This window comes from Macaca thibetana, chromosome 6, assembly GCF_024542745.1.
Source record: "Macaca thibetana thibetana isolate TM-01 chromosome 6, ASM2454274v1, whole genome shotgun sequence".
In the NCBI taxonomy this organism is placed as follows: Eukaryota; Metazoa; Chordata; class Mammalia; order Primates; family Cercopithecidae; genus Macaca; species Macaca thibetana.
This window is the reverse complement of record NC_065583.1, coordinates 41,488,052-41,511,712: the sequence shown is the minus strand read 5'-3', so window position 1 is coordinate 41,511,712 and position 23,661 is coordinate 41,488,052. Positions and strand designations below refer to the sequence as shown.

At 44.2% G+C, this 23,661-nt stretch overlaps 1 protein-coding gene across 3 annotated transcripts in view; it reads left to right on the top strand.

Moving 5' to 3' along the window:
• The window catches only part of CYSTM1 (cysteine rich transmembrane module containing 1), a 440,735-nt gene that overhangs the window by 410,821 nt on the left and 6,253 nt on the right, over window positions 1–23,661 (top strand). Inside the window, exon 4 of one of the 3 annotated variants that reach the window (XM_050795096.1) lies at window positions 15,317–15,497. The exons of the other annotated variants lie outside the window; for them this stretch is intronic. Coding sequence (XP_050651053.1) covers window positions 15,317–15,423 — 107 coding nt within the window. The 3' untranslated portion in view covers window positions 15,424–15,497. Of the gene's footprint in view, window positions 1–15,316; window positions 15,498–23,661 lie in introns of those variants that run through there. 3 annotated transcript variants of the gene reach the window in all.

Sequence of the window (23,661 nt, the reverse complement as noted above, 5' to 3'; positions counted from 1 at the left end):
CCTAACAATCTGATTCCAGAGGCTATGTTCCTCAGCAACTACCACCATTTTCTGAGCACCTGCTGAAATCCCTGATACTGGGCTGAGAGCATCCAAGTTTTACGACAGCTCTTCAGGGTAGTGGTATCTTAAATTTTTTTTTTTTTTTTTTTTTTGAGACAGAGTCTCGCTTAGTCGCCCAGGCTGGAGTGCAGTGGCGCGATCTCGGCTCACTGCAAGCTCCGCCTCCCGGGTTCACGCCATTCTCCTGCCTCAGCCTCCCGAGTAGCTGGGACTACAGGCGCCCGCCGCCTCGCCCGGCTAATTTTTTGCATTTTTAGTAGAGACGGGGTTTCACAGTGTTAGCCAGGATGGTCTCGATCTCCTGACCTTGTGATCCGCCCGCCTCGGCCTCCCAAAGTGCTGGGATTACAGGCGTGAGCCACCGCGCCCGGCTGGTATCTTAAATTTTACAGCTGTGGAACCAGGGTCTTAGAGAAGCTGTAATAACATCTTGTCTATGATCCCCCAGATCTCTGACCCAGAGCCTGACATACTTCCATGTATCATGTGGCCTCCCATGCATGAGTAAAAATTGTTTTATAACCTACTCTTCCCTTTTCCCCTGGAACCTCGTACAACAAATACATGTTAAATCCCTTCAGTGGCCAGGTGCAATGGCTCATGCCTGTAATCCCGGCACTTTGGGAGGCCAAGGTAGGTGGATCACTTGAGGTCAGGAATTCAAGACCAGCCTGGCCAACATAGTGAAACCCTGTCTCTACCAAAAATACAAAAATTAGCCAGGCATGGTGGCACACACCTGTAATCCCAGCTACTGGGAAGGCTGAGGCAGGAGAATCGCTTGGACGTGGGAGGCGGAGGTTGCAATGAGCCAAGATGTCGCCACTGCACTCCAGTCTGTGTGAGAGAGTGATACCCTGCCACACACACACACACATGCAAAAATAAATCCCTTCAGTAATTTAGTGCCAGTCACTAAATAAATATTACCATTTCTAATTAGATTTTATTCAGGTGCTTTGTATACATTATATTGAATCCATATAGCAGTCCTAGTGGTATCCCATTTTAGAGATGAGGAGACTGAGATTCAGAGGGATGACATAACTAAGCTCTGTTTAAATAGTAACTAGCTGAGCTATGAATTGAACCCAGGTCTGTCTAGTTTCAAATTTGTATTCTTAACTGCAGTCATGCGCCGCCACATAAGGATGCCTTTGTCAAGAACAGACCACATAAATGATGGTGGTCCCATAAGATTATAATGGAGCTGGAAAATTTCTATCCCTAGTGATATTTTGGCCATCATATCATCACAAAGTGATGTGTTACTCACATGTTCGTGGTGATGCTGGTGTAAACGAACCTACTGCGCTGCCAGCTGTATAAAAGCATGGCACATACGATTATGTACAGTACATAATACTTGATAATAAATGACTGTGTTACTGGCTTATGTGGTTTGATGTGCAGTGGCATGATCACAGCTTACTGCAGCCCTGACTTCCCTGGGCTCAGGTGATCCTCCCGCCTCAGCCTCCCAAGTAGCTAGGGCTACAGGTGCATGCCACCACACTCAGCTAATTTTTGTATGAGCCACCGTGCCCAGTCAGGAGTACACTCTAAAATAACAATTAAAAGTATAGTAAATATATAAACTAAGGCTAGGCACAGTGGCTCACACCTGTAATCCCAGCACTTTGGGAGGCAAAGGTGGGTGGATTGCTTTAGCCCAGGAGTTTGAGACCAGCCTGGGCAATATGGCGAAACTCCATCTCTACAAAAAAATAGAAAAACAGCCAGGCATGGTGGTACACACCTGTAATCCCAGCTACTAGAGAGGCTGAGGTAAGAGAATCACTTGAGCCCAGGGAGGGCAAGGCTGCAGTGAGCCATGATTGTGCTACTGCACTCCAGCCTCGACAAGAGTGAGACTGTGCCTCAAAAACAAAAGAAAAGTATACACATATATAAATATATATATATATGAGAGAGAGAGAGAGAACTCCTATTTATTTATTTTTTTAAGTTAACCATAAAACAGCCTCAGGCAGGTCCTTCAGAAAACTTTCCAGAAGAAGTCATTGTTATCATAGAGATGTGAGCTCCATGTATGTTATTACCCCTGAAGACCTCCAGTGGGCCAAGATGTGGAAGTGGAAGACAGTAATGTTAATGATCCTGACCTTCTGTGGACATAGGCTAATGTGTGGGTTTGTGTCTTAGTTTTGAACAAAAAAGTTGAAAAAGTAAAAAATAAATTTTAAAAATAGAAAAAGCTTATAGAATAAGGGTATAAAGGAAAAACAGTTTTGTATAGCTGTATAATATATTTATGTTTTAAGCAAAGTGTTGGTAAAGAGTCAAAAAGTTTAAAATGTTTTTCAAATTTACAGTAAGCTAAGGTTAGTTATTGAAGAAAGAAATCTGTTTTATAAATTTAGTATCGCCTAAGTGTATGGCATATAGTATAAGTGTTCAGTATATATGAAGTCTGCAGTAGGATATAGTAATGTCCTAGGCTTTCACATTCACTCACTCACTGACTCATCTAGAGCAACTTCCAGGCCTGTAGGCTCCATTCATGGTAAGTGCTCTATATATGTATACCAGTTTTTATCTTTTATACGACATTTTTACTGCACCTTTTCTATGTTTAGACACATAGATGCTTACCATTGTTTAAAATTGCCTACAGTATTCAATATGGCAACATGCTGTACACATTTGTAGCCTAGGAGCAACAGGTGATACTATATATCCTAGGTGTACAGTAGGCTATACCACCTAGGTTTGTGTAAGTACACTATGATGTTCACATAATGACAAAATTGCCTAACAGTGCATTTCTCAGAACATGTCTCCATCATTGAGAGATACATGAGTGTATTGTACTGTTTTGTATTTTGTCAGGGAATATCCTTAAAATACTTCAAACTTAACTATACACACATTGTTAGCAGTGGTAAAGGAGGAGGAGTCTGTGGGTAAGATGGGTTTTCTCTGTATTCAGTTGCAACTCTCTTCACAAAAGCAGATGAGAATGGTTTTTAGTGAGTGTACTGGGACTTAGCACCATCTTAGGCTCTCATTCCTTCTGACTTAGGGCCTTAACTTGACGGATCTGCTCAGTCAGGCCCAGCACTTCAATGATGGTCTCCCTAATGACTGCACCAGCACCAGGTCTCGTGGATCTGTGTGTCATGTGATGACAGTGTGGTCATGACACTAGAGAACTGTAGACTCCTAAAGATGCCCTTGGATTTTTCCATCTTCTTGGGGATAGAGACAATCTGTTTTGGTCAAGTACTTTATGTAGAACATCCTATTTTGCCTTTTAAAAAGCCTTGGTTTGCACTCAGAGGTAATGGAGTGCAGAAAGAAAACTGCTCTTTGCAGATCCAATTTATTCAGCTGGCTGATGGGATGTGCTCTGTGCTTGAGGGCTGAGAGCAGGCTAGGTTGACCTGGCTGGCCTGGGGAAACAAGGTATTTTGAAGTCTGTTGCTTCCAGACCAGATGGCCTTGCTTCATTGTTTTCAGCCCCCTTTCACCCAGGTGCAGCCTGGGTTTTCTGCTTTGATACTACTTTTACCCAGTCTTAAAAACATGACACACATATTCCCATTACCTCTTGCATAGCTTTCTTCAGTTAGGTTGTTATAAACCATGAGGACATTGGTTTGGTGGGCAAGGAAAAGAAGACTACTTTGGGTGAAATGCTGCTAAGGGAAATTGGAAGGTACAGGTGGGATAGAGTAGGGCAGTCTTAGAAGGGTTGGAGCTAACCAGGCATTGTCGGGACCTCCCTATGTCAGCTGCACTCTGCAGAGCAAGTCCAGTGCTGCAGGTCATTGGTGTGGGGAACATCTGGGGTGACAAGGATCTTCCCCTAGGATATACTCTTCCCAATAGTAATGAGTCATTAGCTGTACACAAAAGGCCCAGGCTCCAGGGCCTGTGCATAGGGTGGCATGTCTCTTACCACACCAGCTGCCTGTGTGGCACAGTGCCCATAGGCACCTAGTGCAATCTTCCCAGTGGACGGTGTGGTTAGCCACAGGGGAAACTTGAGAAGGAATGTCTTGAAAACTGACGGCTTCTTCATTGTCTAAAGATTCCTATAGATTTTCATGGAAGTCACTCTCAGGAGAACTGTCTATACTAGTAGAATTTGGTGCCTTTTAAAAAATCAATTATATTCTGCTTATAGTGTGGCTCCTCAGAGCCACAGAGTTGAGATGCTCTAAAAATCAGGACATGACATAGAATGATTATAATTAAAATGCTGAAAATGAAGATAGCAAGGATTGGTGTCTTTATCACTGGGTGGGAACTTAGCACAGCAGACAGTAACACAAGTGTGAGGACCAAGTCCAGAGCAATCAGTGGTCCAGAAGAGCTGGTTTCTTCCAAACCCCTACTTAGTTCAGCCTTGATAATAGGCCAGAGTTCCTGTTCCTGGGTTATACCCTGGCTCTCACACAGAGAAACCTGGCCACTTTTTAGAAAATCACTTTTTAAATTACAGAAATGCTTTTCCTTTGACAAAGTAAATAATGTGCATAATTTATTTGCACATTATTTACTTTGCATTATTAATGCATAACTGATACCCAGAGATAGCAGTTAACATTTTGTTATAAATGTTGTGATATAGCCCTTTTTGAAATTCATCTGGTATGTTAGTCTCTGTCCAGAGGATGTATTTGCAGCTAATATAATGCTACATAAAAGTGTTGTTAGTATGTTGGTGTAGGATGGGAAATGAAAAAAGTAGTGTTGTTGAGTGTGGTGTTTTGTGTGTGTGTGTTTTTAACTTTAAAAAGTCTGTATAGGTGGGGCACAATGACTCACACCTGTAATCCCAACACTTTGGGAGGTCAAGGTGGGTGGATCACGTGAGCCTGGGCCACGTAGCAAAACCCTGTCCCTACAAAAAATACAAAAAATTATCTGGGCATGGGGGCACGCACCTGTAGTCCCAGCTATTTGGGAGGCTGAGGCCAGAGAATCGCTTGAGCCCAGGAGGTCAAGGCTGCAGTGAGCTGAGATCACTCCACTGCACTCCAGCTTGGGTGACAAAATGAGACCCTGTCTCAAAAAAAAAAAGTTTGTATAACTTTGTATAGTCTGTATATCCTCGGCTGTATCTCGGTCTTTAAGAATATGCAAGTCTTAAGGAGTGATTATCAGCTTTCACCGAGGTCTCCATTTCAGATGTTAGTATCACACGGTTGACGTCATGCTGTTTTTTACCCACAGAGAGGTTAAGGGACTTACATTTTACTTAAATTGATTAAGCCAGGTATGTTACGCATAATCTCTGAATCCAGTGAACCTGTATCTGTAAGAGCTAGACCTTTGGGGATACAGATCTGAAGAGGACCCAGCTCTTCCCCTGTGAGCTGAACTGGCAGTTTGGCAGGGGATGGGGGTCCATGGAGACAGACCCATTGAGCAGATCATTGCAGTGTTTGAGTAGCCTGCCCTGGTCTTCTGCTGTACCAGGCTTACCCTGGCTCTCTCAGGGAGTGGGTTCCTTCTCCAGGAGATATTTACTTTCCTATCAACTCCTGTCGAAAATCTTATCAGCCTGTACCAGGAAGCTTGCTGCTTTTATGCTATCAGAGCTGCAATGCTTTTGGTCTCGAGAGGCTAACACTGCTCCCTTCCTTTTCTCTCCCTGCTAGGCTTAGTGGCCTTTTCCTCATTTGATCAAGGGTGCCTTGTATAGCCAGGCTGGGATCCTGACTGGAAAAGGTAGCATACTCCTAAGGTTGCCCTGACCCATCCTCAGGCTTCTAGACTCAGGGCTTTCTGAAGCAAGGGGAGGGAGTAGAGCCCTCTCCCCCTACAACACACACACACACACACACACACACACACACACACACACACACACACAAAGAGCACACGCATTCTTGTTCTGGGGGTTGTACCTGAGCTTTCTCTTGAGGTTCTAGTCATCAGGCCCTTTCCCCAGGAACACACTTGCTTAAAGACTATAACTTGGGAATAGCTTAGAAAACATTTTGATGATTTTCAGTTGCATTTTCCTTAGGAAAAAAAAAAATCTCCATTAGGCTTTTTTCTTTCTTTTTTAAGTAGTGCCTTGGTTTCCTCTGAGCTTTTCCATTTATTTACCTTTGAAATGAGTCCATTTGCTAGCCTGGGATACCTTTTCAGCCTGGAGAATTTTAGAGAGAGAGAGAGTGCAAGATTATATTGTGAGTTGTTCTTAATGGGTAAAAATGAATTTTTGCTTTTGGGGAGAATGTATATCATGGGTAGTTTGTTTATGAAGGATCAATATTCCTCTCTCCTCCTCCTGAGCCTCCAAAAAAAGCCCTTTCCAAGTACCCTCAGGCAGCTAGTGGGTGACCATGAACTCCCCAGGGCTGTGGGCAAGATATCCTGGGGCTGCAGATTTGAAGCCTCTGTGAAAAAGGTGTATCCTGTGGCTACTGGGCGCACTCTTCCTGGCCTAGCTGGACTCAGGACCCTAAGCTCCCTTTGCTTGCTTGATTCTCTTCCAAGATCTTCTCTCAGGCAGATTATTCCCTTTGGAATAAAGTGATGACCCTGATATCAAGGACTGCCCTCAGCCCCTTTCTAGAAAATTCAGAATATGCCAAGATCTCTTTTGAAGGGTTGACCTGACAGAAGTGGAGTGACTCACTTTCTTAAGAACTTGAGAGCGACTGGGTCTCATATTTTTCCTTATCAGTGCTTTGCAGTTGCTTCATAGTGTAGCCAGCTAAGCCCATATCTGCAGTTTCTTTATAAGACAGACTTTTCCAACTGAGGTAAGGAGTGCAGGGCAGGTTATTTGTCCATTCACTCATTCATTTAGTGTCTCCTGTGTGCCAGGCCTACTGAGTGCCCTGTGGTAAACTGTGAGCATAGAGTGATAAGTGATATTACAGTCCTCAACATTTTTATCCAGATAAAATTAGGAGCTGAGGGTCCCCAGGGTTTATCTTGGAGGTAAAAAGGAATTGCTAAATAGGATCATTTCCATTTCCCTGTTCAATCATGGGAGAAGAGTGGTGACGGTGGGAGTTGGGAGTTGGTAGAAGGGTTCTTGGTGATAACCCGCTCCAGCTAGCTGATATGGTCGGTATAATAAGGATGGCTGTGGTTGTGAATATCATTAGGAGGCAGTGCCCCTGGCCCTCCTGGATTATCACTTTAGAGCCTAGCATCCACAAGGAGTTGGACTAAGGCAGTACCTTAGATCAACAGACACCTCTTTTTTTCCCATTTCCATGTCTCTTGTTCATTTTTCAAAAAGACTCCAATTCATTGTGTAAAATGCAACTATCTGTAGGGTGTATCAGTTCTATGTACACAAGGAGTCGCACTAAGGCAGTACCTTAGATCAATAGATACCTCTTTTTTTCCCATTTCCATGTCTCTCGTTCATTTTTCAAAAAGACTCCAATTCATTGTGTAAAATGCAACTATATGTAGGGTGTATCAGTTCTATGTAATGCCCATGTTGCTTCCAGGTTTCTTAGCGATTGGGAAGCCCTGCCTTCCATCCTTCAGATCTCTGTTTTGGGAGCAATAGTAGCAGCTAGCATATACAGAATTACCCGCTGTATACTAGGCACTGGCCTGTGTAGATTAACTCATCAAGTTCTTGAAGAACCCAATAAAGGAATAGGTGCTAATCTCATCCCTATTTTACAGGCAAGGAAACTAAAGCTGGAAGCGGCTGTCACACCCTCAAGGTGGCACTGAGGTTGGACCCTAGGGTGTCCCAACTCTAGCACTGCCTCTTTTTGCTTTTGCCCTGTGTTCCTTGCTGGGCTGCCAGGCCCAAGGGATTTGGTCTGCTTGTGCTGTGATATGGACAGATGATGACAGCAGCATTGCAAACACACTATCCAGGAGTGTACCCTAGGTCAAGTATGCTGTATACTGGGCTTTTGGAGTTTGCTGAGAGTCCTTCTGCTCTATCTCTTAGTTCTCCAAATTGGTAGTGCTGTAAATAAAACCACCGCTTTGGCAGCTGAACTCTACCAGATGGGGAGAAATCAGATGCCTTCTGGCCTTCCTGGCATATTTTTGGAGGGTCCCTACATACCTGCTCCATCTACAAGGCCAACCTTACTTAGTTTTCCACCAGGGTTTTCATGGCAAGAGGCTGGTCATGATTGTGGAGACTTTTTAAACTGGCTTCAGTGACAAGCTGGCCAGCCCTGATAGAGTTCACTATGGAAGGGAGTTGTTTCCCTAAACTCTGGCCCTGTCTTCCAGGGCCAGAGTCCTAGTCACAGTTGTACAAGCCAGGGCACCACTTCTGTCTCCTTTTCTCCGCTGGTGAAGTCTCTGGCCTCAACATTTGCCAAATAATCACATCTCAGTGGGTAAAGTGGGGATTTTCAGGACCATTTGCCCTTGATTCTGGGTTGATGTCAGCTTGTGTTAGAAAACAGTGTTACAAAACAGCAGGAATTGCGGTGGATAATTTGGCATAGCCCAGGCACCCCACACAGTTCTTTGCAAATCTACAAGGAATGGCCTTTGTTTCTCTGAAATAGTGGGCAGTGTGCTGCAGGTAGTAGAGGGGAGGGGTAGGGGACAGTCCTTACAAATGAGGGTTGCCCCTGAATCACCTTCTCACCACATTCATTGAGAATGGTCATCCTGTCCCATCCCTGACCTTGGAACTCACTGTGTACCAGGCTCTAAACTGAGGTGCATTCAGGAGAAAACACTACTATTTTTACTGTCATAAAATTAAGCCTGACAGTAGAAAAAGAAAACAACCTGGAGTGCTTTGCATAAATATATCTGCTGGAGCTGTTAATCAGTAACACAGGAATCTGTTACCTTTAGAAGCCAGTTATGGTCTGTATACCTAAGATAAAACACGTTTTATGTTCAGTAAAAATGATATGGCAGTGTTTACCTTCTTAGAAAATGCAGCAAGTACTATTTGAATGAAACTCATGGGCTAGCACTCAATGTGAATCAGGCTAACATTTATGATAACAGAGTAGTCTGTGCCTGCCTGTGCCTGGGCACTAATTGGAAAAACCCAACAGCTACCTCCTTGGTGATCTCTGCCCATTTGGGCAAGTTCCAAAGAGCCAGCTCCACTCAAAGTAACCTCTCTATTTTTTTTCTGTAATCCAGTGCCTGAAAACCAGGAGGAAATCATTTCCCTGATTTCTATTTAGCCTTCTAAAATCATGGCAGTAGTTGTCTTATATTCAAGGGCCACTGACATTGGGGGTTTTTGGTTTCTGAGTCGTTTTCTATTTCTGTTTCACTCTTACCTTTTCTCTCCTTGCTTTGTTTCTATGCTTCCCTGGTTTCAAGCATCATTCTTGCTGCTCAGCAGGGTATGAAATAATAGTTCATGCATTAATCACCCTAACCCACGGTTCCATCCTGGGGGCAAGGGACTGTCAGGCCATGATGGCCCTATCAGTCAGAAGCCAGGGCTATTAGGGCTGGCTGTGGCAGCCAGGGCCCATCTAAGATGATGCCCATTTCTTGGTGAGCCACTCACTAGCCATCATTTACTTAATTTTCTTGTAGCAGTGCAAGAAGAGAGAAATGAGGAGAGGGTGGTAATAAGATTAACATTCCTCTCACCTTAACTCATTGAAAGGATCTGTCCTGATTTTGTACCAATTGTGTTTATTATTGGTCCTGCCCCGTTTGGCATGTGGCTGTGAGCTTCCTGAGATGAGTCTTTGTCTCTTCTTTTCAAGTGGTCTGTGAGCTGCCTGAGTCAGGGATGATGTCTTTTATTTCTGGACTCCTCTGCAGGGTTGGCTATGTCAGGAAAATGCAGAGTGAGCATGTGAGGTGGGAAGGAGACTGAGCTAAGCGTCAGCAACAGCAGCTTCTTTCTCCTTCAGCACATTTGCTGGATGTGAGATATAGTTGGAGCAGTCTAGAAGAGTATTCAAGCAGGAGGGCAGGCTGGCACACAGGCAGGCAGAGTGGACTTACTGTTTTGTGACCATGAGGTGTCTCTGGCTGGCTGGAGTCCAGGCTGGCCCCGGGGGCCTGCAGGATTGATTCATGCCACCAAACCAAAGAGAACTCAAGCTGCTGCTGGAACAGAACGTCCTGAGCCACCAACGTACAGAGTTTTGCCTGCTGCAAAGCTCAGCTCTGTTGTCTTTTTCCCCAAGTGCTGAAGTGTCCTGGAATTCTCATGTATAAACAGAGAATTAAATAATGCAAGTTTCTTAGCTATTTAGGAGGCCGAAGCAGAAGGATCACTTCAGTCTAGGAGTTCAAGGTTACCGTGAGCTATGATAGCACCACTGCACTCCAGCCTGGGTGGCATAGCAAGACCCTGTCTCTTAAAAAAAGAAAAAAATAATGCAGGTTTTTATGTGTGTGATACAATTCTCATAACATAAAATTTGCCATTTTAACCATTTTTTAATGTACAGTTCATTGGCATTAATTACATTCACATTGTTGTGCAACCTTCACCAGCACTCATCTCCAAAACTCTTTTCGTCTTCCCAAACTGAAACTGTGTCCCTATTGAATAACAACTCACCATTTTTTCCTACCTCAAGCCTCTGGTAACCACCATTCTACTTTCTGTGTCTATGAATTTGACTACACTGAGTACCTCATATAAGTGGAATCATACAGTATTTGTCCTTCTGGACTGGCTTATTTCACTTAGCACAATGTCCTCAAGATTCATCCATGCTGTAGCGTGTGTCAGGATTTCCTTCCTTTTTTAGGCTGAATAATATTCATTGTATATTTATACCACATTTCGTTTATCTATTGACACTTGGGTTGCTTCCACCTTTTGACTATGTTTCTAAATAATACTGCTGCGAACATGAGTGTACAAATATCTGTTCAAGTCCCTACTTTCAATTCATTTGGGTAAAGGTTTAAAGCACAAGGAGCAAGATGTCTTTGAAGATCAGTTTCTGATGAATCACTGTTCACTGCTGAGCAAAAGTCAGCTTTACTCATCATCTAATTTTAGACTCCAGCATAACTACCACTGGACACTCATAATATCAGACTTCATTTTGATATTTGATAGGCTTTCACAACATTTTATAATTCTAGTTTGATAAATCCCCTTTCACTGACCCCATTTCAGCCGGCCACTTCCTTATGATTGTGGGGGAATCCTTGTCGCTTGGTGGGCACTGGGCTAGGCAGTGCACCTTACTACAGCCAGCTTGCTCTAGTGATGTGGGCTCTTAATGACTTTGACCCGTCTCTTTCCTGACCCTAGTTGAGCTGGTCTTTTGGCCTTGTCCCCAGACCTGGCTCTTAAGACTTGAAACCATGAGCCTGCTGATGACTAAGGCTGTTGAAGCCACTTGTCTTCCCCTCATGGCAGCTTTGTGCAAGCATGGTATTATCCCCCATGTCTTCCAGTTTTTGTACTCTGCTTTTGTTTCATCCAATTCTTATACAACATTTAGAATTATTAGAATTACATATACTTTCCTAGGAAAGTATATTTCTGAAATGCCTTGGCACAGGACCAGTTTTCCCCATACCTGCTAAGGACACACTTGGGTGATAATGGGCTTCCTTGAGCCAGTGTCCGTCTGTATTTGCCAGGCCATTTAGGGAGTAGAGATGGCTGGTTGTGGAACTCTTGTCTTAATGGGCATGTGATTATTCTATGTGTTAATTTCTTACTAGCAATTCTGTAGATTCACAAATGAGCCAACTCAAACTACTGCATAACTAAAGATACTGAGATCAGTCCCAGTGTACTGGCAGACTTTGAACTCATGACGTGGTGAGGACCTAGACTGTGGGCCATGTGGCTCTTGTGAGTGAGGCAGGGACTGCCCACCGTAGCCTTCTGCCCCTGCCTAGAAGGATGTTGGTGCTGCTCATAGTTCCCAGCCAGCCTTCCCTCCCTGTGTCTCAGGCCCTATAGGGGCAGCATGTGGAGAAAGCCTGTACCCTGCACTTTAGGGACTTAGAGTCTAGTTAGGGAATATGGAAACACTGACAATAAGCCAGCCACTTCTGAGACAGTCCTATTTTCTTTGTTCTATTCTAATAACAGAAGGAAAAAGGGAAACATCACAGGCATACAGAATAAAAGTCTCCTATTCTTACCTGCAAAACTCTGTTCTTCTGGACACTGTAAATGTCCTGGCCTGTAGTCTGGCTTTTTCATCTAAATACTCAACTTGAGCCCATCTCTGCCTCGGCGCTATATTCTTCTTAAGGACTGCTTGATATTTCTAAGGGTGTTTTTGAATGATTGCAGTTACAGTGTGCTGGCAGGAATTCAGGATCAGAAAGACCCTTAATGGGGTAGGTCAGGAAGGCGTCTTGGAGGAACCACCTAGAGCTCCCAGGTTCTCTGCTTCTCTCTGAACCTCCCATCACCAGAATGTGATGAAAACCTAGTACCTCTCTCACCCACAACCCCCTCACCTGACTAACTTCTGGCTGAACCTCAGATTCCTGGGAAGAAATGCTTAGAACAGCTGGGGCACAGCTTTGGTAAGGAGACGGACTTGGGGAGATAGGGATAGAGGTTTTCTGAGAACACAGCTAGGGTTGTCTTTTTGTGTGTGTCCTACACAGGCATGGGGCTGGTCTGTGCTAGGCACAGATTTGGCTCTGAGGTATCTGAGGCCCTGCGGGTAGAGCTCAGTATTAGGGTTGCTGGACGTGGCCAGATTCGGACCCATGGGATCCATGGAATCACTGTGAACAGTCTAGGTGGCCAGAGGGAGAGTGCTGAGGCAGTAGGAGGCTTGGCTGTTTTTGAGCAAAGGACATGATGGGTCGTTAAGTATAGGACAGTGGGAGTGTGCTGCCGGAGGAGGCAGTAGACTGACGTGTGAATGCTACCTTTGCATTGATTTTGAACAAACCTGTAAATGTGCAGAGTTCTACAGATATCAGTCTGAGGAGGAGGAGGAAAAGAATGATAAAGCCTGAATCTGGGAGGAATAGGCAGCTGCCTTGGCTAAGAGGCTTTGTTCCATATCCCAGCGACCGAGGGTAGTATTGGAGGCCCCAGAGGAAGAGTAGGCAGAATAAAAATGTGGAGGGAGGCCGGGTGCAGTGGCTCACACCTGTAATCCCAGCACTTTGGGAGGCCAAGGTGGGCAGATCACCTGAGGTCAGAAGTTCAAGACCAACCTGACCAATAAGGTGAAACCCTGTCTCTACTAAAAATACAAAAATTAGCTGGGTGTGGTGGCATGCACCAGTAATCCCAGCGACTCGGGAGGCTGAGACAGGAGAATTGCTTGAACCTAGGAGACGGAGGTTGCAGTGAGCCGAGATTGCACCACTGTACTCCAGCCTGGGCAACAAGAGTGAAACTCCATCTCAAAAAAAAAAAAAAAAAAAAAATGGAGGGGATATTTCCAGGACACAGGAAAGGATGAGCCCAGTGACAGTATTGCTGATGCTGAGAGAAGGCCAAGGGATGGGGTGGGCACTACCAAAGGTCAGCTGAGTAGACACTGAATTTCCTGACAAGAGTCCTGGTGCTGCTGAGGTCACTGACTGGCAGAGGTGGAGAGCAGCAGTGTGGGAGTCAAGAATGGAGGGGCTCTGCTGAGGAAGTGAGAGGAGAAAACAGAGTATGATGGATGTTCACACTCACTGGGGTAAGGGGAGCCAGGGGGCTGGTTAGGGACCTGGAGGTGGCCCCTGGAGTATCATGGAATCCTCAAGGCTGTGCATAGGCAGAGACTGATGGTGCCTGCTCCCTTGATGCCCTCTTCCTCCAGAACCTGGCTCAGGTGGGCTCCTGACTACCTTCCAGAACCCTAAGAGAAGAGGCTGGGGTTGATTTGGTAAATTCTGAAGTACTGCCACCTGGTGTGGAGGGCCAGGGGTTGCAAAAGGAGCCTTAATGAGCTGTTTGGGACCTGGCATGGGCCGGGGGGAGAGGGTTAATAGGGACTCAGCCCCAGGAATTGCAGCAGTGTAGGGGTTCTCTCTGGTTTGAGCTCCTTGGAGGGGGAGTTGTGATTTGATAGCATCCCCTACTTGCCAGGTTTGCCCAGCAGAAGTCCTAGTGCTAGCCTAGAGCTCACAGAGGCCACAGTGCCTGAGAGGAGACAGAATTGGACTTAAGGCATATTTGATAGGTGGAACTATGGGTTAGGAGGTACCAGGTCAGGCTATAAGAGGAGCATGGTTGTGGGGAGTTGGACCATGTGAAGTGTCTGGGTAACAGTGACTTAGGGAGGCAGCCCAGAACTGAGGATGGGGCCACTGGGGCTAGGAGCCCAGATTGGTGAGTGCCCACTGCCCCTAAAGCCCCTGGAACTATCTTATAGCAGTTGAAATAGATGTTTGAAGAGATCCAAGGCATTCTAAAACTAGCCAGGCCCCACCCTCCTGCCATGAGGACCCCCAGGAGCAGCTTTGAGTGTGGCTTTGGAATCAGACAAGCCTGGATTTGAGAAAAATGTAAAAGCAAAGTGAAAATCTCCACCTCTCTCCACACCCTGAACTTTTTAAGTTCTTGTATACTTTCAGAAACGTGTGTGTGTTTGTGTGTATATCCTTCTTATTGTACAAATAAAACAGATGCACTGCTCTAGACCTTGCTTTCATCCCTTAAATTATTGGCCACATGGAAGAACCACCTGGTTCTTTTAGTGGCTGTGTAGTATTCTATTATGTGGTGTGCTTTAATTTACCCAACTGGACTCCAGTTGATAGACATTAAAGCTAGTTTGGGGTTATTTTGATACAGCAACAACCATACTTTACATAGATCTCTGAACACTGGGACAATTATTTCTGTAGGATAAATTCCAGATACAAATTTTCTGGGTTGCAGTTGTCGTCTCTCCCCTTCCCCCTAAATTATCCTTCAAAGAGATTCTGTCCATTCCCACTCCTGCTAATAGTATATGCGAGTTATAAAATGATGATAGTAATACAGCACTGTTGGGAGGATTAAATAAAATCATGTGTAAAGATTTCCTCCGGTGCCTGCCGTATCAGGCTGCAGGAGTCAGGCTCAGGGCAAGGGTTGCATTGAGAATTGGATAACTTTGGACAAGCAGTAAATAAAGTACTGGGTTGGGTTTCCTGGTCAGCTTGGAGAAGGAGAGGTGGCAGGAAAATGGTCTGATAGCTGCTGAGTACCTGATGTGTGCCGGACACTAAAGCAGGGAAAGGGCAGTGAATCAGATCAGTTTGGCCCCTGCCCTGCCCTCGTGGAGCTAACAATCTAGACAGAACCAGTCTCTGCAGAGTGTGGTAAGTTCTACCAGGGTGCTGCCACTCCAAGTCCCCTCTGACTGGGTCTCTCTCTCCCCTGCCTGCCCTGCATCCCCTTCAACAGTGTACGTGATAGAACGGGAAAAGAAGATGGACAGCGGGTGTCAGGCAGTCCTGGCTGCTTGCTGGGCTGCTCTCTGCTGCTGCTGCCTCCTGGACAACTTGGACTGAGCAGCTAAAATCCAAGTATTTCTCTACAGCCCTGCTACCTCCTGTTACTGGAATAAACAACTACTGTTGCACAATTTCCATTTTCTTCTTTCTTTGAAAATAACTCGCAGATTTTTAAATTTTAGCACCTTTCGTAGGTGTGAAATGGTATCTCACTAATTCGCCTACCCTGATTACTAGTGACCTTGAACATAAACATGTAAGTTTTGAGCAGTTTGTACATATCTTGTGAATTGTGAATTGCTTATATATATTCTTAGCCTGTCTTTTCTGTTGGGTTGTCTTACTGATTTGTAGGGAATATATCTTTTATAGGCTTGCAAATATCTTCTTCCTATCTGACTTTCTTTTTTTTTTTTTGAATGGAGTTTTGCTCTGTTACCCAGGCTGGAGTGCAGTGGTGTGATCTCAGCTCACTGCAACCTTTACCTCCTGGGTTCAAGCAATTCTTGTGCCTCAGCCTTCCAAGTGGCTGGGATTGCAGGTGCGTGCCACCATACCCTTTTGATTTTTGTATTTTTTTAAATAGAGACGGGGTTTTGCCATGTTTTCCAGGCTGGTCTTGGGCTATGATCCACCTGCCTCGATCCACCTGCCTCGGCCTCCCAAAGTGCTGGGATTGCAGGTGTGAGCCACCATACCCGGCCTCTCTTAATCTTTTTATAGTCTATTTTCTAGTATGAGAAATTTTGGATGTCATGTTTATCATCCTTCCCTCGTGCTTTGTATGGTTTAGTCTTTGAAAACTCATTTTCTATTCCAAGCTCATAAAGATGAGTCTATATTTTCTTCTAAAAATGTTTCAGATGTAGTCATTAGTCCACCTGACTTTTTCTTTTTTTTTTTTGAGACGGAGTTTCGCTCTTGTTGCCCAGGCAGGAGTGCAATGGCATGATCTCGGCTCACTGCAGCCTCTGCCTCCCTGGTTCAAGTGATTCTCCTGCCTCAGCCTCCCAAATAGCTGGGATTACAGGCATGTACCACCACACCTGGCTAATTTTGTATTTTTATTTTATTTTTTGAAATGAGGTCTTGCTCTGTCACCCAAGCTGGAGTGCAGTGGCATGATCTCGGCTCACTGCAGCCTCTGCCTTCTGGGTTCAAGCGATTCTGTTGCCTCAGCCTCCCAAGTAGCTGGAACTACAGGCACGCACCACCAAGCCCAGTTAATTTTTGTATTTTTAGTAGAGACGGGGATTTTGGCATGTTGGCCAGGATGGTCTTGAACTCCTGACCTCAGGCATGAGCCACCACGCCCGGCCCTGAATTTATTTTTTTTATCATGGTATAGGATAAGATTCTAGTTTTGTTTTTCCATCTTGGTAGTTCCAGCTCCATGTATTAATTAGATCATACTGTTACCAAGCAAAAGGGGCTCACTGCCTGATGTGCTAGAAGCCAATTCCATGACACTGGGTTTTTGAGAAAAGAAATGCTTTTATTATAAGTTGATTAACAAGGAGACAGGATTCCAGCTCAAATCTGTCTCCCTGTCCTGGCTTTAAGGCAGTAATTTTATTAGAAAAGGTTAGAGGGGTGGATTCCAGGATGAGAGGTGGTTGGTGGAAGGAAAGAAGAGGTTTGGAAAGTCCTGGGGCATGTATAATAATCTCTTCATGCTACCTCATGGATCCTATGGGCAAATTCAGGGGAGGGGTTAGTATGAAACATGCAGGGAAATTCAGGCTGTGACATCAGCAGGCTCATTCTATCCAAACTCCAGCTGGCCATATTGGTTCTAACAGATTTCAGCCAGTTCTTTTGCCTCATAAGCAGAGGCGTTTTAGTGTTTCAGCATGTTGTTTCTTGTCTGCCATCTTGTAACGTCTGTTAGGGATTGGTGTCTTTAATCTTTGGGGCACAGTTTCAATCCTTTCCTTATTAATTTGAGATGAGATTTGTCATATACCAAGTTCCCATATACGAATTAGAATATTAGCTAGAATCAGGAATCTGGTGTGATGTGTACCCTCCTTCCACCAGCACATGCATAAACACATACCTCTTACTCTTTTTCGTAATTTTCTTGGCTTTCTTGGCCTTTTACTCTTTCATCTACATTTTAGAATGTGTGTTAGTTTCTACAGAAAACTACATTTAGCTTTGATTGGAACAGCATGTAATTTATCAAGTAATTGGTGAAAGAGTTGACATATTTATAATATTGTCTTCCCACCGTGAACAAGGAATCTCTCAATTTATTTTTGTCTTCTTTTTATGTCCTTTAAGTCTTATAATTTTCTTCGTATAGCTCTCACATAACCTTATTGGTTTTTAAAATTAGATTTTTTTCCCTAGGTATATTACAATTTTAATGTTACTGTGAATAGATTACTTCTTTAAAATGTTACATTTATTACTTGGTGGAAATAATTTATTCATTCCATTGGGATCACATATTAGAAAATTTTAGCCCATCTTTGTCACACCATTACCTTGGGGTCAGTTCAGCTGTGAGGGGAGCAGTTCTTCAGTCTGTCCTGTGTATGCTCCAGGGAAACCACCCGGGTTCTACAGAGACAATCATGCATTCTGTAAACGTAGCTCCAGAGTGCAGGTGACAGACCACACAGAACAAACCCCCAGTCCCTGCTTTTGCAGGGCTTATACTCCAGGGAGGGAACCAGACATTAAACAAACCCACAGATAATAACTGACATCATACTTCCCTGTGAAGAGAAGAGATGTAATGCCATCAAAACATATAAAAGGGGAACAACCTGGCACAGTCCAAGAAGGCTTCCCCAAGGCAGTGAAGTGAGCTAAGATCTGAAAGATATATAGATGTCAGTAGGCAAAAGTGTAGGAACAGCAGGTGCCAAGGCCCAATGGCAGGAAAGATGGTGACTCATTTGATAAAGTGGAGAAGGAAATTGGTGTCATAGACAGCAAGGGGACATTAAGAGGAGATGAGAAACAGACAGGAGCAAGATGGGAGCTCATAGCCCAAGTTAAGGATTTTTGTGTTTATCTTGTGAGTAATGGGAAGCTGTTGAAGGATATTAAGCAAAGGGATGATATCACATTTGCGTTTTTAAGAGATTCCTTTGGCTTCTGTGTGGAGAGTGGTTTGGAGTCGGGCACAGGTACACATGGTAATTATGGAGAGAAATGAATGCATCTGAGATATTTAGAAGTAAAATCAACAGGACTTGGTGATGGATTGGATATGGACATTGAGGAAGAAGGTAAGAGTCAGGGATGATTCTGGATTTCTGACTGGAACTGGATGCCTGGTGGTGATGTTTACGGCGTTGGGAACAAGAGGAAGGAATCATGTTTGGTTGAGAAGGGGAACATACTGGGTTAGTTTGAGGTTTCAAAGTATCTATGAGACATTCAAGTGGAGATGTCAGGTAAGCAACTGTATATAAACCTGAAGCTTGGAGGAGAGGTTGGGCTAGAGATGTCAATGTGGAGAGCCTTGGCATGTTGATCATTGAAACTGTGGCCGTGAGTAAGATCAATTTGGATGGAGATATGGAGGGAAAAGGAAAGATGGCAGTGTAGGGCTGAGCTTTAAGGAATTCTGGATGGATCTGCAAAGGAGTCAGGGAGAGAAAGCTAGGAGAATGGGATGTCCTGAGAGCTGAGTGAAGATGTATTGGGAAGAGAGGAGTGATCAGTAACATCAAATGTTGCTGAGAGATTAGGTAAGGTGAGAATGCAAAAGTATCCACACTCTTTTCACTGAGGGCATGGACTTTTCTCCAGTTCTTGTTCTGTGAAGGAAATCAACAGAAGGAAAGACAAGACTGCTTGGAACTAGAAGACAGGGCTCCTCAGGCCTGGAGAAAAGCAGACATTTGTGTAAGCATGGAACAGGTGAGCTCACAGGTGCAAAGAACTAGTGGAGGCAGGAAGGCCAGGAGCCCCCGCTAAACTGGACAGAAGCATGCTAACAAAACATTGAATTCCAAAAAGGTTAGACACCAAGTAAGGGAGTCAGGTTAATGTCACTCAGCTTTGAGCCTGAACAGAGGAGACATTGTTCCTCAAAAAGACTATGTCCTCTGCAGTAACTGCTAGACTATGTCCTCTGCAGTAGCTGCTAGAGGGTCCAGCACATAGATAACCAAACAGATGACCATCCATGCCCTGGGGAGGTCCTTCTGAACAGTAGCAACAGTCTAGATCTTTCATGACCACCATCACAGATTTTGCTAATATACATCTTTTGAAAGGAAACTCTACATGCAACTCCAGTCTGGAAAATAGATACTATAGAATTGCTGTGGTTGAGGCAAGGAGGAACCACCCCCTGCTTTTTATGAAAGCTCAGGGCCCTGAGGAATACATTTGAAAACCCCCGGTCTTTGGGATTTTGCAGTGCATTTGGCCACGGGAGATTTGGGATGGTTAGGTTTTGCCCTGGAATGTCATTCTGGGATACTGCCTTGCGAGCAAAATCATTGGTGTGTTAACTGCTGGTGTATTCTATGAGGATCCTTGGATACTTTATTGCTGAAAAGTATTCCATTGTATTAGAGGTACCACAGTTATTCATTCACCTGTTGAAGGACCATTTGGGTTGTTTCTACTTCTAGGTGATTATGAATCCATCTGCTATAAACATTGATGTTCAGGTTTTTGTGTGAACATAGGTTTTCATTTCTCTAAGCTGAATACCCAGGAGTGGAATTTCTGGATCATATGATAGGCTTAAGAAACTGCTACTCTTTTCCAAAGTGACTTTGGCATCGTGCGTTCCTATTAGTAATGAATGAGAGTTCTGGTGGCTCTGCATTTTTGCCAGTACTTGACATTGTCAGCAATTTTTATTTTAGCCATTCTGATTGTATGTAGTGGCATCTCATTGTGGGTTTAATTTGTGTTTTCCTAATAGTTAGTGATGAAGTCATGTGCATATTTGCTCTCCATATGTCCTCTTTGGTGAAGTGTTTTTTCAAGTCTTTTATCCACTTTCAAATTGAGTGGTTTTCTTACTGTGGACTTTTGAGAGTTGTTATATATTTTAGATACAAGTCCTCTGTTGGCTGTGATTTGTACATATTTTCTCTACGTCTGTAGCCTGTCTTTTCATCCCCTTAACAGTGTCTTCCATGGAGCAAAAATTTTCATTGTGATGAAGTTCAGTTTATCAATTTTTTATTTCATTTTATCACGCTTTTGGTGTCAGTCTAAGGACTCTTTGCCTAACCCCAGGTCATGAAGATGCTTTTCTATGTTTTCTTCAAAATATTTTATAGTTATGTTTTTCATTGAGATCTATAATCCATTTGGGGTTAGTTTTTGTATAAAATGTGAGGTTTAAAATGGCTGAGGGTTTTTGTGAGATGTTTTGCATACCATACCAATATTTTTCAAAATGCTTTCTCCAATGAATTGCCTTTGCTTATGTGTCAAACCAGTTAGCCATGCTCATGTGGGTCCATTATTGTCTTCTTCATTCAGTTCCTTTGATCTATGTGTCTGTTTGCCAATACCATTAACCGGTTATATTGACTACTATAGCTTTATGTTAAATCTTGTTTTAGTCATTTTAGTTCTCTTTCCTTTCCATAAATTTTAGAATTTGTTTATCTATTAAAAACTCCTGTTGGGATTTTTATTGAAATTGCATCAAATGTATAGATCATTTTGGGGCCTAATGGGTATTTAAGTGGGATTGGTTGCTCACCTTTACATGCCATAACCTTTAATGATGGCAGGCAGCCTGCCCATTCATTTGCTGGGTTGTAATTATTCTACAGTTAAAGCCCCTAGTGTATGATTACATTGGTGTCTTTGGAAGTTGGCAGTAAATGAGGTATACTATTCATTAAATTGGGTAAAGGAACAGCCATTACAAGATGGCCAGTACGTTGAGGGACTTGTGGGCCGGGTTATGCTCTGAGTCAGGTCAGCCACCATCATTCACAATCGTGGTCTTCCTGTGCCTCACTTCCAAGCAGGTCATGAGCAAGATCACACACTGTTTGCCACAATTGGAAAATCCTCCCTCCCTCGAGGTCTTTACACCGTCATCACAAGGTCATAGAACCATCATGTACTAGGCGTTATTAGGTTTTTCTCTCTAGATTTTCCTTAATTTCTTCTGCCTGGTATAACAGCCTCATTCATAATTTTCTTCTTTTTTTTTTTTTTTTTGAGATGGAGTCTAGCTCTTGTTCAGGCAGGAGTGCAGTGGCGCGATCTTGGCTCACTGCAACCTCCACCTCCTAGGTTCAAGTGATTCTCCTGCCTCAGCCTCCTAAGTAGCTGGGATTACAGCCGCCTGCCGCCACGCCTGGCTAATTTTTGTACTTTTCAGTAAGATGGGGTTTCGCCATGTTGGCCAGGCTAGTCTTGAACTCCTGACCTCAGGTGATCTGCCCGCCTCAGCCTCCCAAAGTGCTGGGATTACAGGCGTGAGCCACCGCACCTGGCCCAGAAAAACATTTTGTCCTCTTCTTAAGTGTATTTTGGGGCTTCTCATACTTGTCAACCCCTTCCTCCCCTTGGATCTTGACAGTGACATCTTCCCCAGCTCACACTGTGGTCCTTTGGTCTATCTGAGGCAGTGGCATTACAAGACTCTAGCAGAAGAGCGGGTGCTGAAGAACTGCTTATGTACTCATCCTGTCCCAAGTATTCTTCCCCATTACTGCCCTTCAGTCCCCCACCAAATCTCCTGGCTGGTGTCAAGATCAAAGTAAAACTGCTCTCCTCTAAGCCAAATACAAAACAGTTTGTTTCTAAGGCTTGTCTTCCCCTCAGAGTGTGGAAGATGGCTTACTAAAGTCTTGTATAACAGAAAAGAGGACATTGCCCCCGTAAACTATTTGAGATTCCCTTTTTTATTTCCTTCTCTCACCAGTATAAGAAGTTCTTGGTTTTCTCCTCAGGTTTACAAAAATAAAGTGAATTACTTAAGTCTGACTTAAATTATTATCTGTACGTCTTTCATCTTTTATAAACTCACCTGGATAGAACCCATCCTGTCCACAACAAGCTGTCGAGCCCCACAGTCACCTTGTGGCATTTCTGTGGATGTGCGCGTCCCTGCAGTCTTGTGGCTTGGATTGCTCACTGCATGATGTTTTGCAAGACCAAGCTTTGTACATGCACCTGGACCAGCAAACAGGACGGTGCTGCACCAGTACGGCAGGCACCTCGGTTCTTTAGCAGTGCTGTAAACATAGACAATGGCCTAGAAAATTACGAAGAATAGCATTTGAAATGTACTATATGATCTCACTATTTAAGAAACCCCATGATGAAACTTTCCTCTCTGTAAATTGAGAGCTTGTATTTTTGACCTGTCTTAATGATATTAACTATGTTCTCATTACATCATTTTCCTGTGTTATCTAAGGCAGTAGCTGTACAACTCTGTCTTCCTTCCCGTCCTGTAGAAGAGGAAGCAGAGGCTCAGAGAGATCAAGTGTCTTACTTGAAATCATCCAGCTCTGGAAGAACAGAGCCAGGATCTCGGCTCAGATCTGCCCAACTCCCAAGTTGGTGGCAGGGACATGGGGAAAATGGGCCCTGGTTTTAACCTCTTCTTTTGTTGCTCATAGTTTCTTAAAAGCTCTTATTTTCTCTGTTTTATTTAAATGGGGTGATAACCTTCTTGTAGAGTAACATGGCCTTTACTGGAAAATACCAAGCACTTCTGGATCTCCAGCCACTTGCCCGGGAATTGTCAGCGTCCAGCACTGGAATTGAGTCACACATGAGGGAGGCTGACATGCACCCGGGTGTTCCCTCACACACACCTTGCTCAGGCTCCTCAGCAGCTACTCCTCCCACACCCTCATGTGGAAGGTGGAGGTGTGGCGGATGGAGACTGAGGGACCTTTCACTCTGATATTGTGACTGTGGACAGACTTCACTCCGTATCTCATTTGACTGTTGGACCAGGTCGTCCTGAGGTGATGGGCCCTGACTCTCCTTGGGACACTCTGAACAAGGAGAGATCTAGATCTGAACCTAACACACAGATCTTGGATTGAGAAGGAGAACTGGGGCACAGAGAATAGGGAGGCCTTTCATTCCCTTGAGGCATAGCCACATTTCAGGTCACATGCAGCCAAGATGCTGTCTGATTTGAAATGAGCCTGATCTTGTGCAGTGAGCACTGGGCCAGAAGGCAAGAGTGTGCAGTGACAGGCCAGGACCTGCCTCTAATTCACTGTGTGACCTCAGTCAAGTTATTTCCCTTCTTTGAGCCCAGCATCCTCTTCTTACCAAAAAATGACTGGCCAAGGTGGTCCCCAAGGTAGTTCTGACTGT